The sequence below is a fragment of the Eptesicus fuscus genome, chromosome 22 (assembly GCF_027574615.1).
Source record: "Eptesicus fuscus isolate TK198812 chromosome 22, DD_ASM_mEF_20220401, whole genome shotgun sequence".
Taxonomy (NCBI): Eukaryota; Metazoa; Chordata; class Mammalia; order Chiroptera; family Vespertilionidae; genus Eptesicus; species Eptesicus fuscus.
The window spans coordinates 13428247-13453122 of NC_072494.1; the positions used below are offsets into that span (position 1 = coordinate 13428247).

Here is a 24876-nt window from a genome sequence, read left to right on the forward strand (position 1 = left end):
CCCCTCCAGGTAAGTGCCCTGCAGCCTCCGTGAGGTCGGTTGCACCCGAAGCAAACGGGAAGCGTCATCACTGCAGCCCACGGGTCGTTCAGCTGCTTTTGGGCCCCACTCGGCTCAGGCCCAGGGAGTCCCGGTTCCGGGCGTCTCTGGGGCGCTGACATCTAAGGAGAGAGTAGAGCAAGGCCAGGGAGGCCACTCGGCTGCCCACTGCCTTCGGCATCACCCAGTGCCCGCGTTTCAAACGCGACCAACGTGCAGCGTGAACTCCACCTCTTGCCCCCGCCGCCCCTCTACGGAAGGTTTTCCGAGGTTTTGGAGTCTACACGGTCCTCTGTTCAGTAACAGGGATGTGGCTCTACTAGCGGTCACTAAGGACTTGATCTCTACTACATGGTGGCATTGGTCCCTGTAGGTCTCTGTAGGTCTCTGTAGGTCTCTGTGGCGCAATCGGTTAGCGCGTTCGGCTGTTAACCGAAAGGTTGGTGGTTCGAGCCCACCCAGGGACGTCCTTCTTACTTTGCACCTCTTTCTCCGCACATGCTCTTTCAACCATTACTGGAAAGAGGTCTCCACTACTACCCTCTAGTGGTCTGCGCCTCCTGCACTACAAGGGGGACCTGCCCAAAATCAGGGGCAGAAAACAGGTCAAGGGAAATCCAGCAGTCATTGTTTGTAGCAGTATTTCTTGAATACTCTTCATATACTTTTCAAATTAATGTGGCTTTAAAAGTGTAGGACAAGGGATCCAGTCCTCTGGGCACTGCTGAGTGTCCCATGCACACTGACCAGTGCCCATGTGCCCCCAAAGCCCTCCACCCAATGCTATTTCAGTGGTGCCATCTCCCCTATGTCCCTGGGGTCATGCTGGGCAGGAGGGCGGGGGCTTGGAGGCACCGTGTTCACACCTCCCTTGGCTCCTGCTCCCTGCAGTTCCTGGATCCCCAGATGCTGATCACAGCTTGAGAAGGAAAAGCATGGCTGGGGCCAGCAGAATGCTCTGCACTGCTGACCCCGGGACCTGGCACGCTGGCTGCGCTAGGGAGCAGGGGCAGAGGTGGACAGAGGCCCTGCTGAGAGAGGTGGTCAGTTGTGCTGGAGCCCAAAGGGAGGGCACCCTCCTGGCACCCTCCTGGGTAATCCCCCATGGAGAATCCACAATTACATTCACCAAGAAGGCGCAGTTCTGACAGCATAAGTAGCCAAAGAAAAGCAGGAAACAGGCTGTATCTGGGCAAGAGACACTTTATTGTTTCTTGGGGTTTCTGGAGGCCTCAGGCTGGGCTGGGCTCACTGTCCTCCCCCAGAACAGAGCGGGGCTCCGTGGCTATGATCGTGGTAGTCCGTGGCTATGACTCCCAACACCGACAGGAACTCGGAAAACTCGATCTTCTTATCCTTATTCTTGTCATGGTCCTCAAAGATATGGGCCAAGAAATCTTTGCCCCTTTTGTCCTGTGGAAAAGACAAATTCAGTCCCAAATGGGTTATGGGTGGCAGAGGAGGAGGAGGAGGAGGCAGAGAGGGGGGAGAAGCACCTGGGGCCGCACAGGTGTAGCTGGTGTGGGCCAGTGGAGGGTGTCTGGGGTGAGGGGGACGTGAGCATTACCCTGCAGGTCACTGAGGGAGATTCCTTGGACCAAATATCAGCATGAAAGAGAGACCTAGTGCTGGTGGGCAGACTCTGGCCAGAGCCTCACTGATCAATGAGCTGGTGGGTGGGTGGTCTTTAGACCCAGACCTGCTCCCCCACCCACTTCCAGGACCCCATCTGCCTAAGTTCTACCCAGAAACTAAAGATAGGCCCTACCCCTTGTCTCTTCATTCCGAACCCTCCTCTCCTATCTCCTATCTGCCTTCCTGAATCTTCCATGCTCAGTGCCCTCTTTTGCTCACCTACTCTCTGTCACCTAATAGCCTCTCTTTTTGTAATCAGTTCAGTATATTCTAACTGTCAGACTAAATCAAGTCTATGAACGAGCTTTTCATTGTAATGAAAGGTGTTAAATTTTATCAGCCATGGAATTTCTATCGCCTTCCCTTGGATCTCAGAGAACCTAATGGCGGCTTCTAGAGGCAGAGCCTGAACCTATGGGCTTCAGTCTCCTGGATGGAGAGTGACAAGTGGGAGGGGACCCATTCTTCACTCTCCTATTTGACCACCTAATAACCACCCTTGATCTCCAGATGCCTTTACTCTTGGCCACCTGTATCATCTCTTTCATCCTGATAATAACTCAGGAGGGTCCTCTTAGGCCTTTTTGCAGATGAGAATATGGAGGATGAGGGAATGGGATTGACTTGTCCAAGGTCCTCCGCCATGCCAGGGCCCAAGCAACCTTGAGAAGTCACCCAGACTCACACAGGCCTTGAGGAAGTTAGGGAAATTCTCCTTCAGCATCTTCAGCAGGCCCTGCTTGTCGATCTTGTCATCAGGTTTGGTGTATTTGTGGAACAGGTCGATCAAGTCCATCACGGACTTCTCAACTGGAGTGTTGCTCATCTTGGTTTTCAAGGAAGCTGCCAGAGAGAAAGACGGGGACCGTTGTTATCCTTCCCCCCAGGTGAGGGTCCCTAAGTCAGGACAATGGGGTGGTTACTGGGCATCCAGTGAAGTGAGGCTCAGGTGGAGCAGAAGGAACTGTATCACCTAGGAGGTGGGATGAGAAGCTCACAAGGAGGAGAGTGTGACCAAGGCTGGGGCCTGGCCCGTGCAGGTCAGGGCCCAGAGGAGATGGAGAACACAGAAGCCCACTGTGGACAGAACCACAGGAGCAGAAGCAGAGAGCGTAGGGGTCAGCCACACGGAAAAGGACTGACGTTTTAGTTGGGACCTGAGCCAAACACAGCACTTGGAGGACTCTGCTCTTCAAGAGCATCAACACCAACTCTTCCAGTGTCAATGTCAGGGTTATAGTCATGGGGACAAAATAACTTCCTGACTAGTCTGGCCTGACCCACCCTGGGCTGCTCTTGGAATGAAACACCTGAGGAGTTCATCGTGAACATACAGCAAGCTCTAAATGAAATGGGCCCTGGAGGCTCCCAGCGGTGAGTGTCAGTAGGAAGGTCAGTGTGAGCAGAGAGATACAGCCCTGTCCTGAGCTCCCACAAGTTTTCCTGGTCCATCCCCACCAGGGGGAAAGGAGGACTGCTGAGCAGTGTTGGCATCATGTTTGAAATAATCAGAAATACCTGCCTCAGTTTTAGACTCTTGGGTGAAATGTGGGGAGATAGGCTCCTTGAGGTGACCTTTGTACCTCCCTGCTATTTGGAACCCCAAGGCTAAACCACATTTAGGAAAGAGGTCTGACTTCCCAAAGCCAGTATACCCACCAACAGTCTGGACCCCAAGCAGAGAAATGGGACAGTGCAGCTCTCACACCTCAGACTTTCCACAGCACCCAAGAAATGTGCATGGAGCACACATGTGCGGGCATCTAACAAAAACTACATTTCCTCATCATCAGGAAGAAAGAACCTTGCTGCTATGTCCCTAAGTGAAACCACCCAAGGCCTTCTGTGAACTAGGCCAAGGCCAGAGCTGAGCCCTGTGCACAGAAGGTCACTGGTCATTCCCTCAGCTGGGGACGAGGTCCAAAACCTTAGTTGATGGGTCCCTGATCCATGTAGTGGCAGGTCTTCTCACCTGGGCAAGGTGAGTGGGCATTGCTGGCCTGGGTTTAGGAGAATCTTCAAGACTTTGGGAGAGACCCCACTGTCCCCAGAGGTTGGGGTGCAAAGTCTGTGGCCTGAGAGTCAGATGATTCCAGAGAGAAAAGAAGACAAGGAGGAGAGGAAGGTTCCGATACTTAGCTCCCACCAGGGATGTCAGAGTTGCCACAGAAGAGCCCAAAGAGCAGTGGGAGCATCAGTACAGACATCTTGTTGGACATAGGCCCTCGGGACCAAGGGGGATGAAGTTGGAAAGACCCATACCAGGCAGAGCAGAGACTGGATCCAGGCTCCTGAATCCTCTCCCATCACCGCTTTCCCTGCTCCTGCACACAGAACACACTGGCCCCTGATGAACCCCCCTGGCAAACAGGTACAGACTTACCAGAGCTGACGAGGTGTCACTGAGGAGAAGGATGAGTGCGCTGTGCATCTGGGCAAAGACTGGTCCCTTTATAAGGCTCCTCCTGGCTCCTCCCAGGCACTGGGAGCCCTGGGGCCATGTTCTTTCTCTGCTTCCTGGACCATTGCCTCACTCAGGTGGGTGGGACACACCTAGGAGTGTGTGTTCATCATGTTCCTGTAAAAATCCCAGGCAACTCCCAAGGGATAGCACTATTCTAGAGCCTTGTTCTGTGGGTAAGGAAACCTAGGGCTGGGGTTTGGAAGACAATGGGATGTGTCTTAAAAGCACAGGAATTGTGGTAGAGAAAACTGGGTTTCTGAACTTAAAGAGGATGGGACTCTGAAAGGCAGCATGGTCTGTGTTTGCTCATCACCCAGTCCTTCCACAGGTTTGTCCTGGCATCTAACAAAACTCTCTCCAGTGGTTAATAAGTTCATCATGATACCACGAACCACCTTACCTGTCATATTGACATTCCTCCTAAACCTTCAAAACCTTATGAGATGGTGCTGTTACCCTCATGTTGAGGACGGGGAATTGAGGGAGTAAGAGGTAAGCAAAGTTCCTATGTATACAAGGCTAATAGACATCCAGGTCAAAATATGATTCCCAAAAAGCCTGATTCAAAACCTCCCTCCTAACCCCACTACTAGACCTCTGGGGTCACTGCAGGGCCTGTGAACTCAAAGTCCAGGGGAGGGAGGCAGGGTCACCTCACTCCCCTCTTCACGTGGGGTCCTCACTGGAGCACTGGGAGGGAAAGAGGTGGCATGACCCACAGTGACAGACCAGGTAGCACAGAGAGCAGAGCATATCACCTGCAGGTGAGGGAAGACAGGAGGTCAGAGCTCTGAGTCCTGGCATTAGCCCCACACTCTTGAACTTCACTTTGCAGCTCTGGGGGCTGCCTGAGCCGACCAAGGAAACCACTGTCTTGACTCAGGGATGGTGACCACCATGAAATGAGCCAGCAGGAAACTGGGCAAAGTTGCCTCCCCTCCCATGATGATGCCTTCCTATAAATTCTTCAGTGATGTTTCTCCTTCCCTTATGCAAGACAGTCTGCTTAGGAGTCAGTGGCCATGCCCTAGGGTCTGTTGTGGAAAATCTAGGTCAGGTGCAGGAGACAGGAGCTTGGAGGTTCGGATGAGGCCTGGGGACCTCTGGGGACCTCTGGGGAACGGCCCTGCTGACTCACTAAGGAATCCTTGTTCCTGCTCTCTGCTCCCCTTAGAACATCCTCCCATGAGTGACGAGACTGCTCAGGCAGTGGGCACCCTGGGACCAGGCTCACCGCTGAGCCTGGGTCAGCCTCCTGCCCCCGCCCACCGCCAATGCATTGGGCTTCCACACCTGGCCCTTCTGTCCCCTGTTATGTCCACATTTGCACCAGCACCAGCCCTCTCTGGTTCACTTATGTACTGTGTTCTCACCGCCACTAAAAGCCTGCTGTGAAGGACACACAGGAAACCTGGAGCAGGGGGTGACTTGGGGCAGAGGAACTGAAATGTCGTTCCCACACTCGCCCTGGTATAGCTTTTGAAATCTGAACAATGTCAAGATACTGAAAATCCATTTTTAATTTTTATATTTAAGTTTTGCTTTGTTCAATCTTGGCCTCACTTTCAGAGTCTGAACTATGTATAGTCCTTGGCTTCCGGAATCTAAACAACATTAATCTGTTGCAAGGTATCTTATTTTACTTATATACTTATTTTCCTTTAATCTTCATTACCATTCAATTTCCCCCAAAAAAAAAGCCAAAAAAGAAATATATGTTTTCTGTTTATTTTTATGCATGCTCACCAATGTAAATAGTTATTTTGGCCCGTGTTCAATCCATGTTTTTTAAAAATATATAGATTAATTATGCAGAAAAGCACAACAAACTACAATACACAGTCTAATGAATCTCTTACACTTGTGACTGTCCCCACGTCAATGAATAAAACGTTGCCACCGCCCACACCAGCCTGCTTTCTCTCTTCTCCAAAACCATCATCTGAACTTTTATGATGAGACCCTCTCTCTGTTTCATCTTTATTTTACCACCTAAGCATACATTTCTGAACACTGCAATATCCCCTGCTTTCAAATTTTACTTGAAGGGAAACATATTCTATGCATTCTTCTGTATCTGCTTTATTTTTCTCAGTATTACATTTATAAGCTATATGTTGTACTGTGTGTGTTTTTCACTGTACTAGTGTACTATATATATCTTTATATGAATGTGACATGATTTTTTTATAATTCTGCTTTAAATACCACATGCTCATCACTTTGTCTTCTTTTTGAATGGTTTCCAGCTCAGGTGACCAGGGACTTTGACCTCTGACCTCATGTTCCCGTGGGGATCGCCACCCTGCCTGGTGAGGATGTGGAAAGGGCCCAGGGCAGGCCCTGGTTGTGTAAGTCCTGGGTGTTTAAGGAAGAAGAAGGGGATGAGCCCATGTTTCAGGGACCAACTTCAAAACAGCCCTGTTTATTGTCAGAGACATTAGTGTTTGCAACTATTGTGACTGACAGCCAAGTCCCACCCCAGCATCTCCCTTATCACTCACCACCGAAAGGCTGTAAAAATCTTCCAATCCCTGAGCCAGTAGTCCTTTGGCAACATGGTCTCCACATCCAGGTCATCACTTGGAACCATCTCGCAAGCATTTACTGTTTATCCTGAGCCGCTCTTTCATTCATCCCAATGGACTCTGGACCCAGCTGTCCTTGGCTGTTTGGAGCTGAGACCTGGACCATTTGTTCAAGGTACAAAATTTAAGGAGAACCCACTGAGCACCACTCACTGTGCTTTAGGATGAACATATGGCAAGAGAAATTTTTAAAGAATTTATCTCCATTCAATGCTCACACTTTAGAAGTGAAGACAAAAAGAATAAAATAGAAACTGTGGATGCTGGAGATGTACAATGACACACTCTATAACCCAAGAAGAGAGGGGTAACTTTCTGGGGAGGAGAGATGGAATTAAAGGAATTAAAATAAATTGGGCCCAGCTAGCATGGCTCAGTGGCTGAGCATCGACCTATGAACCAGGAGGTCACGGTTCGATTCCTGGTCAGGGTACATGCCCAGGTTTCGGGCTTAATCCCCAGTGTGGGGCATGCAGGAGGCAGCTGATGAATTATTCTCTCTCATCATTGATGTTTCTATCTCTCTCTCACTCTCCCTTCCTCTCTGAAATCAATAAAAATATATTTTTAAAAATAAATAAATAAAATAAATTGGTTAAGTAATTTCCTGTTGGACAGAAAATCTAAAATGCTAATAAGTTTACATTCAGAGACTTAGTTCTCAAACAACAGATTCAATTGATTAGCTAGCTTTTAGATAATATTGTAAGAGAGCTCCAGAAAAATATAGAAAAGAAGAAAATAGAATGCTTGCTCATAAACCCAGCATCATTGGTCAGGAGGGAACTCCTAGAAAACTCTTAGGGCTATTTGTTTCAATCAAACTTGGCTTACAATAAAAAGAAACATGATCTTATTATTTTTATTATTAATATACTCTAATTTGTAGAACAGTTTTAGATTGGCAGAAAATTTTGGAACAGAGAGTTTATTTCCTATATACCCCCTCTCCCCACTGTGTCCCCTGTTTATTAACATGTTAATTAGCGTGGAACATTTGTTGTAATTAATGAACCAATATTGATACATTATTATGAACTAAAGTCCATGGATTAACTAGGGTTCAGTTCGTATTGTGAAATTCTGTGGTTTTTGACAAATGTGTAATGCCACATATTCATCATTACAGTCTCATGCAAAGTAGTTTCATTGCCTTAAACATCACCGGTGCCCCACCTATCCAGCCATCCCCTCCTATCCTGAATCTTGACGTTTACTGATATTTTTATTGTCAATATGGTTTTGCTTTTTCTATAACATCATATATTTGAAACCATACAGTATGTGGCTGTTTCAGAATGGCTTCCTTCACTCAGCACTATCCTTGTAGTTTCCTCCATGTCTTCGTGTGGCTTGATAGCTCAATTCTTTTTCTTGCTGGATAACATTCCACTGTATGGCTGTACCACAGTTTGTTTATTCATTCACCTTTTGAAAGACATCTTGTTACTTCCAGTTGGGGCAATTATGACTAAAGCTTCTAAAATCATTCATTTGGAGGTTTGTATGAAGCTGTAACTCTTCAACTCACTTGGGTAAGTGTTTTTTGATGACTGCCTTGTCCAGGACCAGCAACCCAGGCATGGGTTGAGGCAGGGCAGGGCCAGCTCTCCCTGTCCCCTTCTGTCAGAAAAGCAGAGCCCCAGAAGCCTGGCCCAGCATCACTCAGTTTCATTGAGCAGAACTGGTGGGACACATGTTCACTCTTGGTTGCCAGGGGCACAGGGAAAGCAGGGACAGGACTCTCCGAATGGCTTAGACAAGACTCCACATACATGGAGGTACTGGGCACTCCAACCCCAAGCAAAACTGGGCTCTGTTAGTTCGGAAGAGGGGTTGGTACTGGGTTGGACATAGTTGGTGCCTGTCCCAAACCTCTCACTTCCAACACTGTTGGCTCTAGACTTGTTTCTGTCCTCCTGATGTCATGTCTGTGCTGCGCTGTAGTTTTGCTCACATGTCATGGTCTGGAATCTCTTTCCCTGGTTTGCTTGCTTGAACACTAGGTGTTGACATTCACTCAAATGCCACATCTAAGGTATCTCGGTCCACCTCTCCTCCCCAGAAAGTTACCCCTCTCTTCTTGAGTTATAGAGTGTGTCATTGTACATCTCCAGCATCCACAGTTTCTGTTTTATTCTTTTTGTCTTCACTTCTAAAGTGTGAGCATTGAAGGGAGATAAATTCTTTAAAATTTTCTCTTGCCATATGTTCATCCTAAAGCACAGTGAGTGGTGCTCAGTGGGTTCTCCTTAAATTTTGTACCTTGAACAAATGGTCCAGGTCTCAGCTCCAAACAGCCAAGGACAGCTGGGGTCCAGAGTCCATTGGGATGAATGAAAGAGCGGCTCAGGATAAACAGTAAATGCTTGCGAGATGGTTCCAAGTGATGACCTGGATGTGTAGACCATGTTGCCAAAGGACTATTGGCTCAGGGATTGGAAGATTTTTACAGCCTTTCGGTGGTGAGTGATAAGGGAGATGCTGGGGTGGGACTTGGCTGTCAGTCACAATAGTTGCAAACACTAATGTCTCTGACAATAAACAGGGCTGTTTTGAAGTTGGTCCCTGAAACATGGGCTCATCCTCTTCTTCTTCCTTAAACACCCAGGACTTACACAACCAGGGCCTGTCCTGGGCCCTTTCCACATCCTCACCAGGCAGGGTGGCTGATGCCCACGGGAACATGAGGTCAGAGGTCAAAATCCCTGGTCACCTGAGCTGGAAACCATACAAAAGGAAAACAAGGAAATTGAGGGCATGTGATATCTAAAGCAGAATTATAGAAAATGATGTGATATTCATACCAAGATATATAGCATACAATGATGAACAAACAGTACTACATGGATATAGCTTATAAATGTAATACTGGGCAAACTAAGGCAGACACAGAAGAATATACAGGATATGTTTCCCTTCAAGTAAATTTGCTTAAATGGTAAAATACAAATGAAACAAAGAGAGAGCCTTATCATAAAAGTCCAGATGATGGTTTTGGGGAAGAAAGGAAAGGGGCAGTGACTGGTAGGGGTGGTGCCAATATTTCATTCATTGACCTGGGTGGCAGTCACAGGAGTTAGAAATAATTCATTGGGCTGTACATTGTAGTTTATTGTATTTTTCTGTATGATTGATCTATATCAAATAAAGGACATAGATAGAACATAGGCCAATATAATCATTTACATTGATAAGTATTCATAAAAATAAACAGAAAACATATATTTCTTTTTTTGGATTTTTGGGGGAAATTGAATAGTAATGAAAATTAAGGAAAAATAAGTAAAATAACAGAGAGACCTTGCAACAGATCAATGATGTTTAGATTCCGGAAGCTGAGGACTATACATGGTTCAGACTCTGAAAGTGAGGCCAGGATTGAACAAAGCAAAACTTAAAATAATTAAAAACTAATTTAAAGTATCTTGACATTGTTCAAATTTCAAAAGCTACACCAGGGCCAAAGTGGGCATGCCATCTCAGTTCCCCTGCCCGAAGGCAGTTCGTGCTCCAGGTTTTCTGTGTATCCTTCCTGGGAGGCTTTGAGTGGAGGTGAGAATAAATTAAATGAGTGAACTAGAGAGGTCTGGTGTTGATGCAAACATGGACATAACTGGGGACAGAAAGGCCAGGCTGCAGTCTGGAGGCCCAGTGCATTGGGGGGCCTGACCTAGGAGCTCAGCGGTGGGCCTGGTCCCAGGGTGCCCAATGCCTGAGCAGTCCCCTTACTACATGGGAGGATGTTCTAAGGGGAGCAGAGAGCAGGAACAAGGACTCTTCAGTGAATCAGCATGGTATGTCCCCAGAGGTCCCCAGGTTTCATCCTGACCTCCAAGCTGTTTCCCGCTCCTGAACTAGATTTTCCTCAGCAGGTTAGGACATAACAGACCTCAGGGCATGAGCCACTGACTCCTAAGCAGACTGTTTTGCATAAGGGAAGGAGAAACATCACTGAAGAATTTATAGGAAGGCATCATCATAGGAGGGGAGGCAACTTTGCCCAATCTCCTGCTGGCTCATTTCATGGTGGTCACCATCCCTGAGTTCAGACAGTGGCTTCCTTGGTGGGTCCCGGTGGGCCCTGGAGCTACTAAGTGAATTTCTAGAGTGTGGGGCTAATGCCAGGACTCAGAGAGAGCTTTGACCTCCTGTCTTCCCTCACCTGCAGGTGACATGCTGAGCCACTACTCTCTCTGTGTTTTCTGGTCTGTCACTGTGGGTCATGCCAACTGTTTGCCTTCTACCCCTCCAATGAGGATTCAACGTGAAGATTGGAGTGAGGTGACCCTGGACTTTGAGTTCACAGGCCCTGCAGTGACCCCAGAGGTCTAGTAGTGGGGTTAGGAGGGAGGTTTGAATCAGGCTTTATTGGAATCACATCTTGAGCATGCTATTAGCCTTATACACATGGGAACTTTGCTTATCTTTTAATCCCTCAATTCCCCGTCCTCAACATGAGGGTAACAGCACCATCTCATAAGGTTTTAGGAGGAATGTCAATATGACAGGTAAGGTGATTCGCGGTATCATTATGGACTTATTAACCGCTGGAGAGAGTTTTGTTAGATGCCAGAACAAACTTGTGGAAGGACTGAGTGATGAGCAAACACAGACCATGCTGCCTTTCAGAGTCCCACCCTCTTTAAGTTCAGAAACCCAGTTTTCTCTACCACAATTCCTGTGCTTTCAAAACACATCCCATTGTCTTCCACACCCCTGATCCCAGTAAAGTGAGGACAGAAGAAGGCTCTGGGTGTTTTCCCTTGGGAGTTGCCTAGGATTTTTACAGGAACATGATGAACACATTCTTCTAGGTGTGTGCCCCTGAATGGGACAATGGTCCAGGAAGTAGACAGATATGACCCAAAGGCTCCCAGTGCCTGGGTGGAGCCAGACTGAGCCTTATAAAGGGACCAGTCTTTGCCCAGATGCACAGCACACTCATCCTTCTCCTCAGTGACACCTCGTCAGCTCCGGTAAGTATGCACCTGACTCTTTGCTGGGGGTCAGAGGGGGTGCTCAGGGCCCAGTGTGTTCTGCTGTCTGCAGGAGTAGGGAAAGCGGTGATGGGAGAGGATTCAGGAGCCTGGGTCCAGATGTAATGGGGCTCTGCCTGTTACGGGGCTCTTCCTGTTACGGGGCTCTGCCTGTCATGGGGCTCTGCCTGTCATGGGGCTCTGCCTGTCATGGGGCTCTGCCTGTCATGGGGCTCTGCCTGTCATGGGGCTGTGTGACTTCATCCCACTGGGTCCAGAGGACCTCATCTACAAGATGGCTGGACCGATGCTCCCATTGCTCTGTTGTCCTCTGTGTGACAGCTCTGTGGAAACATCTGTGCTGGGAGCTGAGGAAATGACCCTTCCTCTCCTCTTCTTTTCTCTCTGGACTCACCTGACTCTCAGACCACAGGTTGGGGAAGACACAATTTGCACCCCAACCTCTGGGGAGAGTGGGTGTCTCTGTCAAAGTCTGGAAGGTTCTACTAAACCCAAGCCTGGGAGTCCCACTAACCTTGTCCTGGTGAGAAGACCTGCCACTACATGGATCAGAGACCCATCAACTAAGGTTTTGGACCTTCTCCTCACCTGAGGGAAAGACCAGTGACTTTCTGTGCACAGGGCTCAGCTCTGACCTCGGCCAAGTTCACAGAAGGCCTTGGGTGGTTTCACTTAGGGACATAACAGGGAGGATCTTTCTCCCAGATCAGGAGACAATGGTAGTTTTTGTCAGATGCCCGCACATGTGAGCCACACACATTTCTTGAGAGTTTTGGAAAGTCTGGGGTGTGAGGGCTGCACTGTCCCATTTCTCTGCTTGGGGTCCAGACTGTAGGTGGAGGTACCGGCTTTGGGAAGTCAGACCTCTTTCCTTAAATGTGGTCTAGCCTTGGGGTTCCAGATAGCAGGGAGGTACAAAGGTCACCTCAAGGAGCCTATCTCCCCACATTCCACCCAAGAGTCTAAAACTGAGGCAGGTATTTCTGATTATTTCAAACATGATGCCAACACTGCTCAGCAGTCCTCCTTTCCCCCTGGTGGGGATGGACCAGGAAAACTTGCGGGAGCTCAGGACAGGGCTGTATCTCTCTGCTCACACTGACCTTCCTACTCACACTCACCGCTGGGAGCCTCCAGGGCCCATTTCATTTAGAGTTTGCTTCATGTTCACAATGGGCTCCTCAGGGGTCTCGTTCCAAGAGCTGCTCAGGGCGGGTCAGGCCAGACTAGTCAGGAAGTTATTTTGTCCCCATGACTCTAACCCTGACGTTGACCCTGAGGAGTTGGTGTTGATGCTCTTGAAGAGCAGAGTCCTCCAAGTGCTGTGTTTGGCTCAGGTTCCAACTAAAACGTCAGTCCTTTTCCGTGTGGCTGACCCCTACGCTCTCTGCTTCTGCTCCTGTGGCTCTGTCCACAGTGGGCTTCTGTGTTCTCCTCCATCTCCTCTGGGCCCTGACCTGCACGGCCCAGGCCCCAGCCTTGGTCACACTCTCCTCCTTGTGAGCTTCTCATCCCACCTCCTAGGTGATACAGTTCCTTCTGCTCCACCTGAGCCTCACTTCACTGGATGCCCAGTTCCCACCCCATTGTCCTGACTTAGGGACCCTCACCTGGGGGGAAAGATAACAACGGTCCCGTCTTTCTCTCTGGCAGCTTCCTTGAAAACCAAGATGAGCAACACTCCAGTTGAGAAGTCCGTGATGGACTTGATCGACCTGTTCCACAAATACACCAAACCTGATGACAAGATCGACAAGCAGGGCCTGCTGAAGATGCTGAAGGAGAATTTCCCTAACTTCCTCAAGGCCTGTGTGAGTCTGGGTGACTTCTCAAGGTTGCTTGGGCCCTGGCATGGCGGAGGGTCTTGGACAAGTCAATCCCATTCCCTCATCCTCCATATTCTCATCTGCAAAAAGGCCTAAGAGGACTCTCCTGAGTTATTATCAGGATGAAAGAGATGATACAGGTGGCCAAGTGTAGAGGCATCTGGAGATCAAGGGTGGTTATTAGGTGGTCAAATAGGAGAGTGAAGAATGGGTCCCCTCCCACTTGTCACTCTCCATCCAGGAGACTGAAGCCCATAGGTTCAGGCTCTGCCTCTAGAAGCCGCCATTAGGTTCTCTGAGATCCAAGGGAAGGCGATAGAAATTCCATGGCTGATAAAATTTAACACCTTTCATTACAATGAAAAACTCGTTCGTAGACCTGATTTAGTCTGACAGTTAGAATATACTGAACTGATTACAAAAAGAGAGACTATTAGGTGACACAGAGAGTAGGTGAGCAAAAGAGGGCACTTAGCATGGAAGATTCGGGAAGGCAGATAGGAGACAGGAGAGGAGGGTTCGGAATGAAGAGACAAGGGGTAGGGCCTATCTTTAGTTTCTGGGTAGAACTTAGGTAGATGGGGTCCTGGAAGTGGGTGGGGGGAGCAGGTCTGGGTCTCAAGACCACCCACCCACCAGCTCATTGATCAGTGAGGCTCTGGCCAGAGTCTGCCCACCAGCACTAGGTCTCTCTTTCATGATGATATTTGGTCCAAGGAATCTCCCTCAGTGACCTGCAGGGTAATGCTCACGTCCCCCTCACCCCCAGACACCCTCCACTGGCCCACACCAGCTACACCTGTGCGGCCCCAGGTGCTTCTCTCCCCCTCTCTGCCTCCTCCTCCTCCTCTCCCACCCATAACACTTTTGGGACTGAATTTGTCTTTTCCACAGGACAAAAGGGGCAAAGATTTCTTGGCCCATATCTTTGAGGACCATGACAAGAATAAGGATAAGAAGATCGAGTTTTCCGAGTTCCTGTCGGTGTTGGGAGTCATAGCCACGGACTACCACGATCATAGCCACGGAGCCCCTCTCTGTTCTGGGGGAGGACAGTGAGCCCAGCCCAGCCTGAGGCCTCCAGAAACCCCAAGAAACAATAAAGTGTCTCTTGCCCAGATACAGCCTGTTTCCTGCTTTTCTTTGGCTACTTATGCTGTCAGTACTGCGCCTTCTTGGTGAATGTAATTGTGGATTCTCCATGGGGGATTACCCAGGAATGTGCCAGGAGGGTGCCCTCCCTTTGGCCTCCAGCACAACTGACCTCCTCTCTCAGCAGGGCCTCTGTCCACCTCTGCCCCTGCTCCCTAGCGCAGCCAGCGTGCCAGGTCCCGGGGTCAGCAGTGCAGAGCATTCTGCTGGCCCCAGCCATGCTTTTCCTTCTCAAGCTGTGATCAGCATCTGGGGATCCAGGAACTGCAGGGAGCAGGAGCCCAGGGAGGTGTGAAAATGGTGCCTCCAGCCCCACCCTCCTGCCCAGCAAGACTCTCGCTACTACTGTCTGTCCCCTCCCCCCCTCCTTTTCATTCCACCTGCTCTCAAACTCAGGAGGACCTGCTTCCCCGGACCTTTTCACTTTTCTCTTGTCAGAGCCCTGCTCTGTCGCTATGCAGCCTGCACCCCATGATCCACCACACCATCTGCTCTCCACCAACTAGAATCTCTGGTGCTGACTTGCCTCTGGGCCACACCCTCCCTGCAAACCTCCCAGCCTGAACCAATCCCTCCACTTGTCTTCTCTCTTCCTGCACCAGGACTGCTGGTCTCTGCTAGGAACCATCCTGCCAGGGCTCCCAGAGCTGGTGTCTGACTTCCTCTCTGCTCAGCCATCCCTGTTCCTGTCCTGGGAACTCGCCTCCTGATGGTCCCAGTACCTGCCACCCCGTCCAACATGTCTTACTGCCTCCTGACTCGTCCATTTTCCTAATGCTTCCCTCTGCCTGAATATCTTCCAGTCCCTCACCTTCCTGTTTAATGTGATATATCTCAACAGACTAGAATTCTGAACTTCTCTCTAGGGATCCTCCTTGGACGTGGACACAGACCACTTCCCCATAAAGAAATGTGCTCTTTCCCCTGTATGCTGCCTGTCCCCTAAGCCCACGTGTACTATGGGAACCCCATCACGTCGTTGTCCCCGTATGACCGTATTCCAAATTAGGGAGGAAAAACTCTTATTTTAGCTTCACTGATCTCTAGTCCCTAGCAGTTCCAGCACATAGTCCTTACTCTAAAACTATTTTTTTTGTTTTGTTAAAATATAATTGTTCAAATTCTGAGGTGAGGTCCATCGCATCTAATGTTAACAGCAATCAAAAATGTAAAAACCTCCAGTTTCAAAGTCGGCTGTGAAACTTAGGAAAGGACCCTGGAAAGTGAGGCCAGTTTGTTAAAAAGTGTCATTTGAAAGCGTAAACGGCTGCTGTGGAGACCACAGTCCTGATCTCCCGAAAGGAGGAGCTGCTTCCCGCTCGGTGGGAGGCCCCACTTCCAAGGCCATTGCTGGTACAAGTCGACTGACCATGGCCTCTGAGGTGGACCTAATCTCCCTTGAATTCTCCAACCTCTGTTTAATCTCACAGTGCTTCCCGCCATTCCACGGTACATTAAAGATTAGGATGAAGTGGATAGACATATACTTACTCATTTTCTGGTAGGATTTAGGAATCACATCCTAAAGAGAGCCTTGTGTGTGATCCCCAATGGGCTCATGTTCTCCATGCTTATGGTCAAGGTCAACTGTAGAACTCATCACATTCTATTAGGATTGTTTTTCATACCTGTGTCAACCAGAGAGGTGATCTCCTTGGGGCAGGGGCATGAGTCTGGTCCAATGTTTATGCCCATTTGTCCTGAGACACTGTAGCTTTGGCCATGGCACGGTGCCCTAGGAGGGTGTTAGTCCGGGCTCTCCAGGTGGTTTGGAGGACTGGTGTAATGAGAGAAGCCAGGCCACATGCACAACCTTGTTCAGGTGGAAGTAACTGTCCCTGGGCCCAGGTGAGACAGAGAGCCTTGGAAATCCTCCACCGCCCCTCCTCAGGTTCATCCCTGGCCGTGCTGGACGCGGTTCACGTGCCAATCCCCATTCTGGATCCCAGAACAAAACAGGAGGAGGCGCGGCGCAGGAGGCGGAGGGGTCCGCACACTTGGGTCAGGAAATGGGGGAGCCTGGGAGATGGTGAAGCGCTGGGAGGGGCGAACCCGCACGCTGTGGGGCCGGAGCGGCGCAGTGTGGCACCGGGAACCGGGGAGGCCAGGGGAGAGCTCGTGGGGCTCACCAGCCCCTGGGTGCACGGCCGAGCCTCCCCGGGAGAAGCGCCTTCGTGATCACGTGTCTCCCCGCCAGGTAAGTGTGAGCGCCTCCAGCACCGCGCAGCCTCCGATCCCTCCTCCGTACCCTCAGGGCCGCCACCCCGGCCCCGCAAACGCACACGGGAGACCCCTCCCCCTCCGCCCGGCAGCAGCGGCGCCGGACCCAGCGACCCGCAGCCACGGCGCGGTCACCTGCTGCTCCCTCTGCGGCTCTGCGGCGGGTCCCGTCACCCACCGTCTGCTCGCTCCCCCCCGGGCCAGAGGACACCGCGTTTATCCAGCCGGTCTTCGGAGGGAAAGGGGCGCCGTGCCCGCACCTGGAAGAGCCCACGGGTTTAAAGGCAACCGTCCTCGTGGGCCTGGACCCCGGTCCGGCGGTTTGGAGCTGGTGCTGATTCCTCCTCCCCCCGCTGCTCACGGCGGCAAACGGCAACCAGCGTTTTCCATTGTCACCTCCCTGCCCGGCTTGACAGACAGACGGACAGTCCCCCCTGGCGGCGGCCCCTCTTCCGAAGCCGAGCAAACCTTTGTGTGCGACCGAGCTGGGGAGGCCCAGCCGCCCGGCGCGTCTCCGGGGCGCGCACCCACCCGCCCCCCTCTCAGTGATGCGGGCCGAGCCGGCTCGGCGGGTGCCCCGCCAGCAGCGTGGGCTCGGGTGCAGCCCCCCGGGATGCGACCTCCTCACGGCCGGCCCCGTAAGCCTGAGCGGGAGGCCGAGGAGCCCTCTGAAGCCCCTGGTGCGGGAGGGCGGCTGCCGTAGAGAAAAGCAAGACCCGTGAGCCCCGAGAAGCGCCGCGCGCGCCCCCGTGTCCCTTCTGCGGGAGCTGAAGACTCACTCGGTGCGAGGAGCACACGACACCGCACGTGTGGAGATGAAGCAGATTCCTGCGGGAGGACAGATGTCAGACGGCGCAAAAGAAGTTCCCTGACCGGGAATCGAACCCGGGCCGCGGCGGTGAAAGCGCCGAATCCTAGCCACTAGACCACCAGGGACTCGGTAAGTGCTCCGATTGCCCCTGCAGTTCGGAAGAGAGTGACGGTTCTCCTGCGCGCTGAGGGGTGGAGAGGGGCGCGTCACCCATCCTCCCAGGAATGCTTCCAGGGGCCACGTTTCTTTCCTGCCCTCTGCACCCGGGAAGCCCGCAGACCGCCCACCGAGCGCCCGCGCAGCCCGCCACGTCCACGGTCCGGGAGCGAGTTGTCCTGCCCCCGCCGCCCCTCCGCACCGCCCGGGAGCGCGCCTTTGCGAGGCGGCCCCGCGTGGAGAGAAGGTCGCCTGGGCGCGTCAGTGGACCAAGTGGTCGGGAGGAGGCGAGAGGAGAGGCGCCCAGGGTGAGACCCCGGGATCCCCAACCTCAGAAGGCACTCTGCGGGGTGCGGGACCCGAATAGCGGGGTGGAACACGCTTTCAAGGGAGGCTCTGCGCCCCGGACCTGCCGCCACCTGCCGCCCCGCATTTCCCCCGCTTGGTTGATGGAAAGTCCATCCGTTCGGATGCTCTGGCCAGAAACCACCTGAAGTTCTCTCGGTCGCCGGAGCTTCCCCACATCCAAGGAGGCGGGTGTTCTCTCGTCGGTCCGGTGTGCCGAGCTGGGTCTGCACGAGGGATGGGTTGCTGGGTGTTGAGTTACTCTGCGGACTAGATGCCGGCGGGAAACTCTCGCCCCTTCCCCCAGGCGCGACCACTCCAGACGAGCACTAGAGTCACAGCGAGGGCTTGGTGTGCATTGGGGGAGGAGATGGGGGAGGGGACGGGGGGGGGGAGAAGAGGTGACTAAATCGCCCCGATTGAGAACCAGCCGGGTGCACAGTCCCTGCAGCTCCTGGTCTCAGGACTTGCCTGATCAGGGCGCGGGGGGGGGGGGGGGGGGGGGGGGGGGGGGGGGGGGCGGCTCACTTGGACGTGGGATTTGAGACTCGTCTCGAGATCGTGGGGCTTTCTACCATTAGGCCTTCCCTTTGGTTCTGTCCTCGAAATCAACCCCGCGAGGGCCAGCCAGGCAGAGGGCTGGGTCCTCTTGCTCCTTCCCGAACGTCACCCGTGTTTGCGTAGAGCCTGCTGAGCAGACTCGGGGGCCACTTTATCCGGCTTCCCCGGGCGACGGGGAAATGCCAGGGAAGCCGCAGAAAGTGGCCCCCAAGTCTGCGCCGCTGGCACTGCCCTCGCTCCGCAGCGGTCGGTGCGACGGGAGCTGGAAAGAGTGGGGAGGCTGGGGTCGCCGTGGCAAACGCGAGGAGGCGGGAAAGTGCGGGGGAGATGGGGACGGGGACCGGGGGCAGAGGCTTGGGCCGGATTTGGGGAGATGAGAATTGCGGGGAGGAGGAGGAGGAGTCTGTTTTGTTTTATCGTCGGAATTGAGGGGAAGGGAGGGGAACAGAATGAGCAGGAAAGAGGAGATGCCTGCGGTTGTTCAGGAACAAAGCGCAGTCAATGGAATGGTTTTACGTCAAAGCTCATGGAGCAAGAGCGCGGAGTGGCGCTGCGGGTGTGGCGCGCCGTGATCGTATAGTGGTTAGTACTCTGCGTTGTGGCCGCAGCAACCTCGGCTCGAATCCGAGTCACGGCAGGAACCTCCGTGGTGCCTGGAATTCAGCTTTTACACACAGGTCCAAACCCCCGCAGGCGGCGCCCCTTCCTTATCTGGGGGCCACAGACCGGCGCTTTGCTCTGGGCACCACCTCAGGGGAAGGTGTGTCCCCCGCCAGGTAAGTGCCCTGCAGCCTCCGTGAGGTCGGTTGCAGCCGAAGCAAACGAGAAGCGTCATCACTGGAGCCCACGGGTCGTTCAGCTGCTTTTGGGCCCCACTCGGCTCAGGCCCAGGGAGTCCCGGTTCCGGGCGTCTCTGGGGCGCTGACATCTAAGGAGAGAGTAGAGCAAGGCCAGGGAGGCCACTCGGCTGCCCACTGCCTTCGGCATCACCCAGTGCCCGCGTTTCAAACGCGACCAACGTGCAGCGTGAACTCCACCTCTTGCCCCCGCCGCCCCTCTAGGGTTTTCCGAGGTTTTGGAGTCTACACGGTCCTCTGTCCAGTAACAGGGATGTGGCTCTACCTAGCGGTCACTAAGGACTTGATCTCTACTACATGGAGACGTAGGCCCCTGTAGGTCTCTGTGGCGCAATCGGTTAGCGCGTTCGGCTGTTAACCGAAAGGTTGGTGGTTCGAGCCCACCCAGGGACGTCCTTCTTACTCTTGAAAAGAAGCCAAACCTTTGCACCTCTTTCTCAGCACATGCTCTTTCAACCATTACTGGGAAGAGGTCTCCACTAACCTCTTGTGTTCTGCGCCTCCTGCACTACAGGGGGACCTGCCAAACCTGCCAAACTCAGGGGCATAAAACAGGTCAAGGGAAATCCAGCAGACATTGTAGTAGTGTGTTTTGAACACTTTTCATATACTTTTCAAATTAATGTGGGTTTAAAAGTCTTGCACAAATATCCAACCACTTGTTCAAGCATTTTATAGGGTGGAGTCCCAGAAGAGCAGTTAGTTGCTCTAACGCAGGGTTTACGTGCTTTCTATAGGACTCCAATTTCTCTTCTTTTGTTGACTTACTATATATCACTCTCTCCTTTGTTATTTCAGCGGCTGCTTTAGGCTCTAGAGCACACACCTGTCACTTACCGCAGTCTGCCTTCAAGTGGTAGAGTACCTCTCCCATTTCCCTCCTGCCTGCCCTTATGCTGTGGTCGTCATGCATTGCACTTGGCATATGCTATAAGCCCCGAAATCCATCGTTATTACTGTTGTTGTGTCCATCCCACGTTCTTAAAGAGATGTAAATAATATGACAGACATCTTACATCTTATATATTTTCCCGTGCAGGTACCATTTCTGTCGTCCTTCATCCCTTCCTGTACACCCAGATTTCTATCTGGTATCAGTTGTCCCTCTTCCTGGAAGCACATTGCTTGTGGTGTGGGTTTGCTGGTGGTGAAGTCTCTCAGCATTTATGTTTCTGTAAATGTCATCATTCACCTTCATTTTTGAAAGACTTCTGCGGGAGGCATAGAATGCTACTTTGACCTGCCCCCCCCCTCCCCCCAGTCCTTTAAAACTGCTGCTCCACCATCTTCTCACTTGCACTGTTTCTGATGAGAAATCTGACTTTTTTTTTTTTTTTTTCAGTATGTGGCATGTCTCTCTCCTTTGGCAGCTTGGGAGATTTTTGCTCTTTCAATGGATTTGAGCAATTTAATTATGTGACTACTAGATGTGGTTTTCTTTCTGTTTCTCGTGCTCGCTCATTGTGTTCATTTGGCTCCTTGGATTGGTGGGTTTATAATGTTTATCATGATGGGAAAGGTTTCTGTCATTGTTTTTTCAAAATTGTCTCTTCACCCCCAGTCTTTTCAGGGAATCCATTACTCATTTATTAGGCCTTTTAAAGTTGCCCTATCACTCACTGATTTAAAAAATTTTTTGGATTCTGTTTCATTTTTTATATTTTCAATCGTTCATGGCTTTATGTTCCCCAATCCTTTTTCTGCAATGTCTAATCTATAAATTCTATATAGTGAATTTATTTTCTCAGACATTATTGTTTTCATCTATAAAGTTTGACTCTGGACATTCATATACTAGTATGTTCCAAGTTTCTAATGAATTCTTCAGACATAATAACACCCATCATAATCGTATTAAAATCCTCTCTGCTAATGTCAGCAACGAGTCAGTTATGGTTCGGTTTCAATACACTGATTATTCTCCTCAATGTGGGTCATCCTTCCTGCCTCTGTGCACGCCTGGCATTCTTTCATTGGGTGCCAGACATTGTCATAATTTACCTTCTTGGGACCTGGCTCTTGAGTTGGCTCTCAGCAGTGTGGACACCACCCCTCCAGGGCTGTAACCCACGCCATAGGGGCCCTTTCCGTGGTGCCAGCGGTCAGTGCTCTGGGCTCTTGACCAATGACCGGGTGCCTCGAATGGACCCAGGAACCATGCAACTGTTCTCCCTGCCCTCCCTCCTCTCTGTTCCGTTGCACCTGACCTGTGCGCTCTTTCCACGCAAGCCCATTGGTCTCAGCGCTTCTCTGGTGTCCTCTTGGCAAAGGGGATCTCTTTGCTATTCTCTGGCCAAAATGGGCCCTTTGGGTTCCTGCCTGGGCTGCTCTAGAGCCATGGACAGAGTCTGTGACCATGACCAGCTAACAGGCCCGGTACAATCCAGGCCAGACAATGGAGGGATGGAAAGCAAGCACAAGAAATCATTTTAAATGGTACAGAGCTGAGTCTGAGACTGGAGTGGTGGCCCTGGAGTATCTCTTTGACTCCACTGCCGGAGCTGAATAGGACAGTGGTGACACTTGGTGAGACCACAGCCATCTTGATAGATGCCACTAAGAATTTGAAAGAGGCCGAAACTGGTTTGGCTCAGTGGATAGAGCGTTGGTCTGTGGACTGAAAGGTCCCAGGTTCGATTCTGGTCAAGGGCATGTACATTGGTTGTGGGCACATCCCAAGTAGGGGGTGTGCAGGAGGCAGCTGGTTGATGTTTCTAGCTATCTATCCCTCTCCCTTCCTCTCTGTAAGAAATCAATAAAATATATTTTTTTTTAAAAAAGAATTTGAAAGAAGGTGAAGACACATACCCTAGAAAAATAGATTTTTTAAAGTTGTTTTTTCTCTCAATCCCAGGACTGAGTATGTCTGAGCTTACAATGTGATATTGATTAAACTGTACTTGAGCACCACCATTTTCCAAATATTTGGCAGCTCCCATATTTAAAAATATACCTGCCCTGTTACCTGGTAATATCCCTTCTACTTACTTACCAAGAAAAATAAATGCATATATCCAAAAAGGGTTCTTTAAGAAAGTTCACAGCAATGTGATTTGTACCAGGAAAACTGGATAAAACCCACATGTCCATCAACAGAGAAGTGATATACAGACCGTTGTATATTCACATAATGGATTAATACTCCCTGGAAAAAACAACCACCTGTCTTTCTCCTCCTTCTTCGCTTCTCCTGCTCCTCCCGATCCTTCTTTTCCTCTCCTCCTCCTCCTTTCTGTTCCTCTTCCTCTTCTTTTTTTTTTTTTTTTTTTCTGTCCAGGTCCATGAGATTACTTAGTGTTTCTGTTTTTTCTGACTTAGCAGCTGCCCTCTTCCCCAGCTTCTCAGTCTCTTGTTTCTTACCAAGAACTAACAATAATCCTGAGGGGAAAAGGCAGACTTAGTGTCATTCCAATGAGCTTCTCACACACCAGCCTTCAAAAGTTTTACATATAGTGGTGTTTGATGCCGAGCATGAAAACAAATGAAAAAAATGCAAAATTACATGAGACCCAAAATAGAAGTATAAATACAAAATGATAAAATGAAAATTGTCCCCTTACTACCTTTGAAAGGCAAACAAAACAAAACAAAACAACTTTGGGAGAGATTTTTGATCCATTATTTAACTGAATCAAAACAATTTTCAGGCTCTGGTGTCTGAGTTTCCCATAATAGGAAGGTCTATGCTCTATCCTGGAACCAAGGACAACTGGTCCCTGAATATGTCTTCTCTGATGTTGCCTTTCTTCTGTCCTCTAGTGGGCATCTATAGGATTACTACAACTGTCCCAAATCCTGCATTTCAGGATTAAGAACATGAAAAACATTCTGTAGGCAAAAGAATCACAGGGAAAACAATGTCATGTTCTCTGAAAATATCATAAAAGTACATTTCATTACAAATTGGCTTATAAATTTATCCTGGGTTCTATGTGGGTTTGACCAGCTAGTTGTCTTGTTAAATTAGAGGGATAAAATGATCATGAGTAAAAAGGGAGAAGAAGAAGAAGAAGAGGAAGAAGAAGAAGAAGAAGAAGAAGAAGAAGAAGAAGAAGAAGAAGAAGAAGAAAAGGAAGGAAGGAAGGAAGGAAGGAAGGAAGGAAGGAAGGAAGGAAGGAAGCCCTAGCCAGTTTGGTTCAGTGGACAGAGCATCAGCCTGTGGACTGAAGGGTCCTGGGTTCGATTCTGGTCAAGGGCACATGCCCTAGTTGCAGGCTCGATCCCCAGGAGGGGGCATGTGGGAGGCAGTCAATCAATGATTCTCTCTCATCATTGATGTTTCCATCTCCCTCTCTCTGGAATCTATAAAAATATATTTTTTTTAAAAGAAGCAAACATTATTGGGGACTTGCTGTGTATCAGGGACTGTGTTAAATGTTCCACATGCTTTATTTCATTTAATCCTCACAAGAAACTGTGAGGTGTGTGTATCATCACAGATAAAAGCCTGGATTAGAAGTGAGACACACCTGGGACAGAATCCAGGTCTTGCTACTTATTATCTGTGTGGTTTTTTAAAATAACCTTACTTTTCTCCCTCCCAGTTTCCTCAACTTTAAAAGAAATGGTAAAAATTACTCTAAACAGTGCCTTGAGGGTCAGCAGAATCATGGAAGGAAAATGTCTGGAAAAGGTCCTGTAACACAGTGGATCCTCATAAATTAACTAAGTATTCATCAATAAGAAAGAGAGAGTAAATTTTGGTTTTATGGAGGGGTGGGGGGAATCACAGGTATTTTCTAACTTTTACAATGACCATTTTTCCCCCCAGCATATTTATTTATTGACTTCAGAGAGGGAGGGAGAGGGAGAGAAAGAAATATCAATGAGAGAGAATCATTGATTGGCTGCCTCCCACACGCCCCCTCCTGGGGATCAAGCTCACAACCCAGGCATGTGCCCTTAACCAGAATCGAACCCAGGACCCTTCAGTCCGCAGGCTGACGCTCTATCCACTGAGCCAAACCAGCTAGGGCTCAGCTTATTTTTTTTTATCCCTTTTTACTCATGATCATTTTAACCCTCCAATTTAACAAGGCCACCAGCTGGTCAAACCAACATAGAACCTGGGCAGGCAAATATAAACTGTAATTTAAAATAAAATTTAGCCAGGCCAGTGTGGCTCAGTGGTTGACCATCAACCCATGAACCAGGAGGTCACGGTTTGATTCCCAGTCAGGGTATATGCCCAGGTTGCAGGCTCGATCCCCAGTAGGGGGCAA

General features: G+C 50.2%; 2 protein-coding genes and 3 non-coding genes across 7 annotated transcripts; 3 read left to right on the forward strand and 2 right to left on the reverse strand.

The window, feature by feature from the left end:
• The first annotated feature begins 432 nt into the window (after window positions 1-432).
• TRNAN-GUU (transfer RNA asparagine (anticodon GUU)) lies at window positions 433-506 on the forward strand. Its single transcript has one exon. It is a non-coding gene; the product is annotated as a tRNA-Asn (tRNA).
• A 720-nt stretch (window positions 507-1226) lies between these two features.
• LOC129147888 (protein S100-A7-like) lies at window positions 1227-4140 on the reverse strand. 3 transcript variants are annotated; one of them, XM_054711605.1, is made up of 3 exons: window positions 4058-4140; window positions 2360-2517; window positions 1227-1452 (listed from the first exon to the last, which is right to left on the reverse strand). In XM_054711605.1, exons 2-3 carry the CDS (start codon window positions 2498-2500, stop codon window positions 1288-1290), a joined length of 306 nt encoding a protein of 101 aa, XP_054567580.1. In that variant the 5' UTR covers window positions 2501-2517; window positions 4058-4140; the 3' UTR covers window positions 1227-1287. The 3 variants fall into 3 exon arrangements, with proteins under 3 accessions (XP_054567580.1, XP_054567582.1, XP_054567581.1); XM_054711607.1 differs by lacking the exon at window positions 4058-4140 and adding an exon at window positions 3937-4013; XM_054711606.1 differs by lacking the exon at window positions 4058-4140 and adding an exon at window positions 3647-3717.
• Window positions 4141-11619: 7479 nt separating this feature from the next.
• Window positions 11620-14672, forward strand: LOC129147048 (protein S100-A7-like). The gene is made up of 3 exons (XM_054711657.1): window positions 11620-11705; window positions 13380-13537; window positions 14447-14672. The coding sequence occupies exons 2-3, from the start codon at window positions 13397-13399 to the stop codon at window positions 14609-14611; spliced, it is 306 nt and encodes a 101-aa protein (XP_054567632.1). The 5' UTR covers window positions 11620-11705; window positions 13380-13396; the 3' UTR covers window positions 14612-14672.
• Window positions 14673-17788: 3116 nt separating this feature from the next.
• Window positions 17789-17860, reverse strand: TRNAE-UUC (transfer RNA glutamic acid (anticodon UUC)). Its single transcript has one exon. It is a non-coding gene; the product is annotated as a tRNA-Glu (tRNA).
• Window positions 17861-19973: 2113 nt separating this feature from the next.
• Window positions 19974-20047, forward strand: TRNAN-GUU (transfer RNA asparagine (anticodon GUU)). Its single transcript has one exon. It is a non-coding gene; the product is annotated as a tRNA-Asn (tRNA).
• Window positions 20048-24876: the final 4829 nt, after the last annotated feature.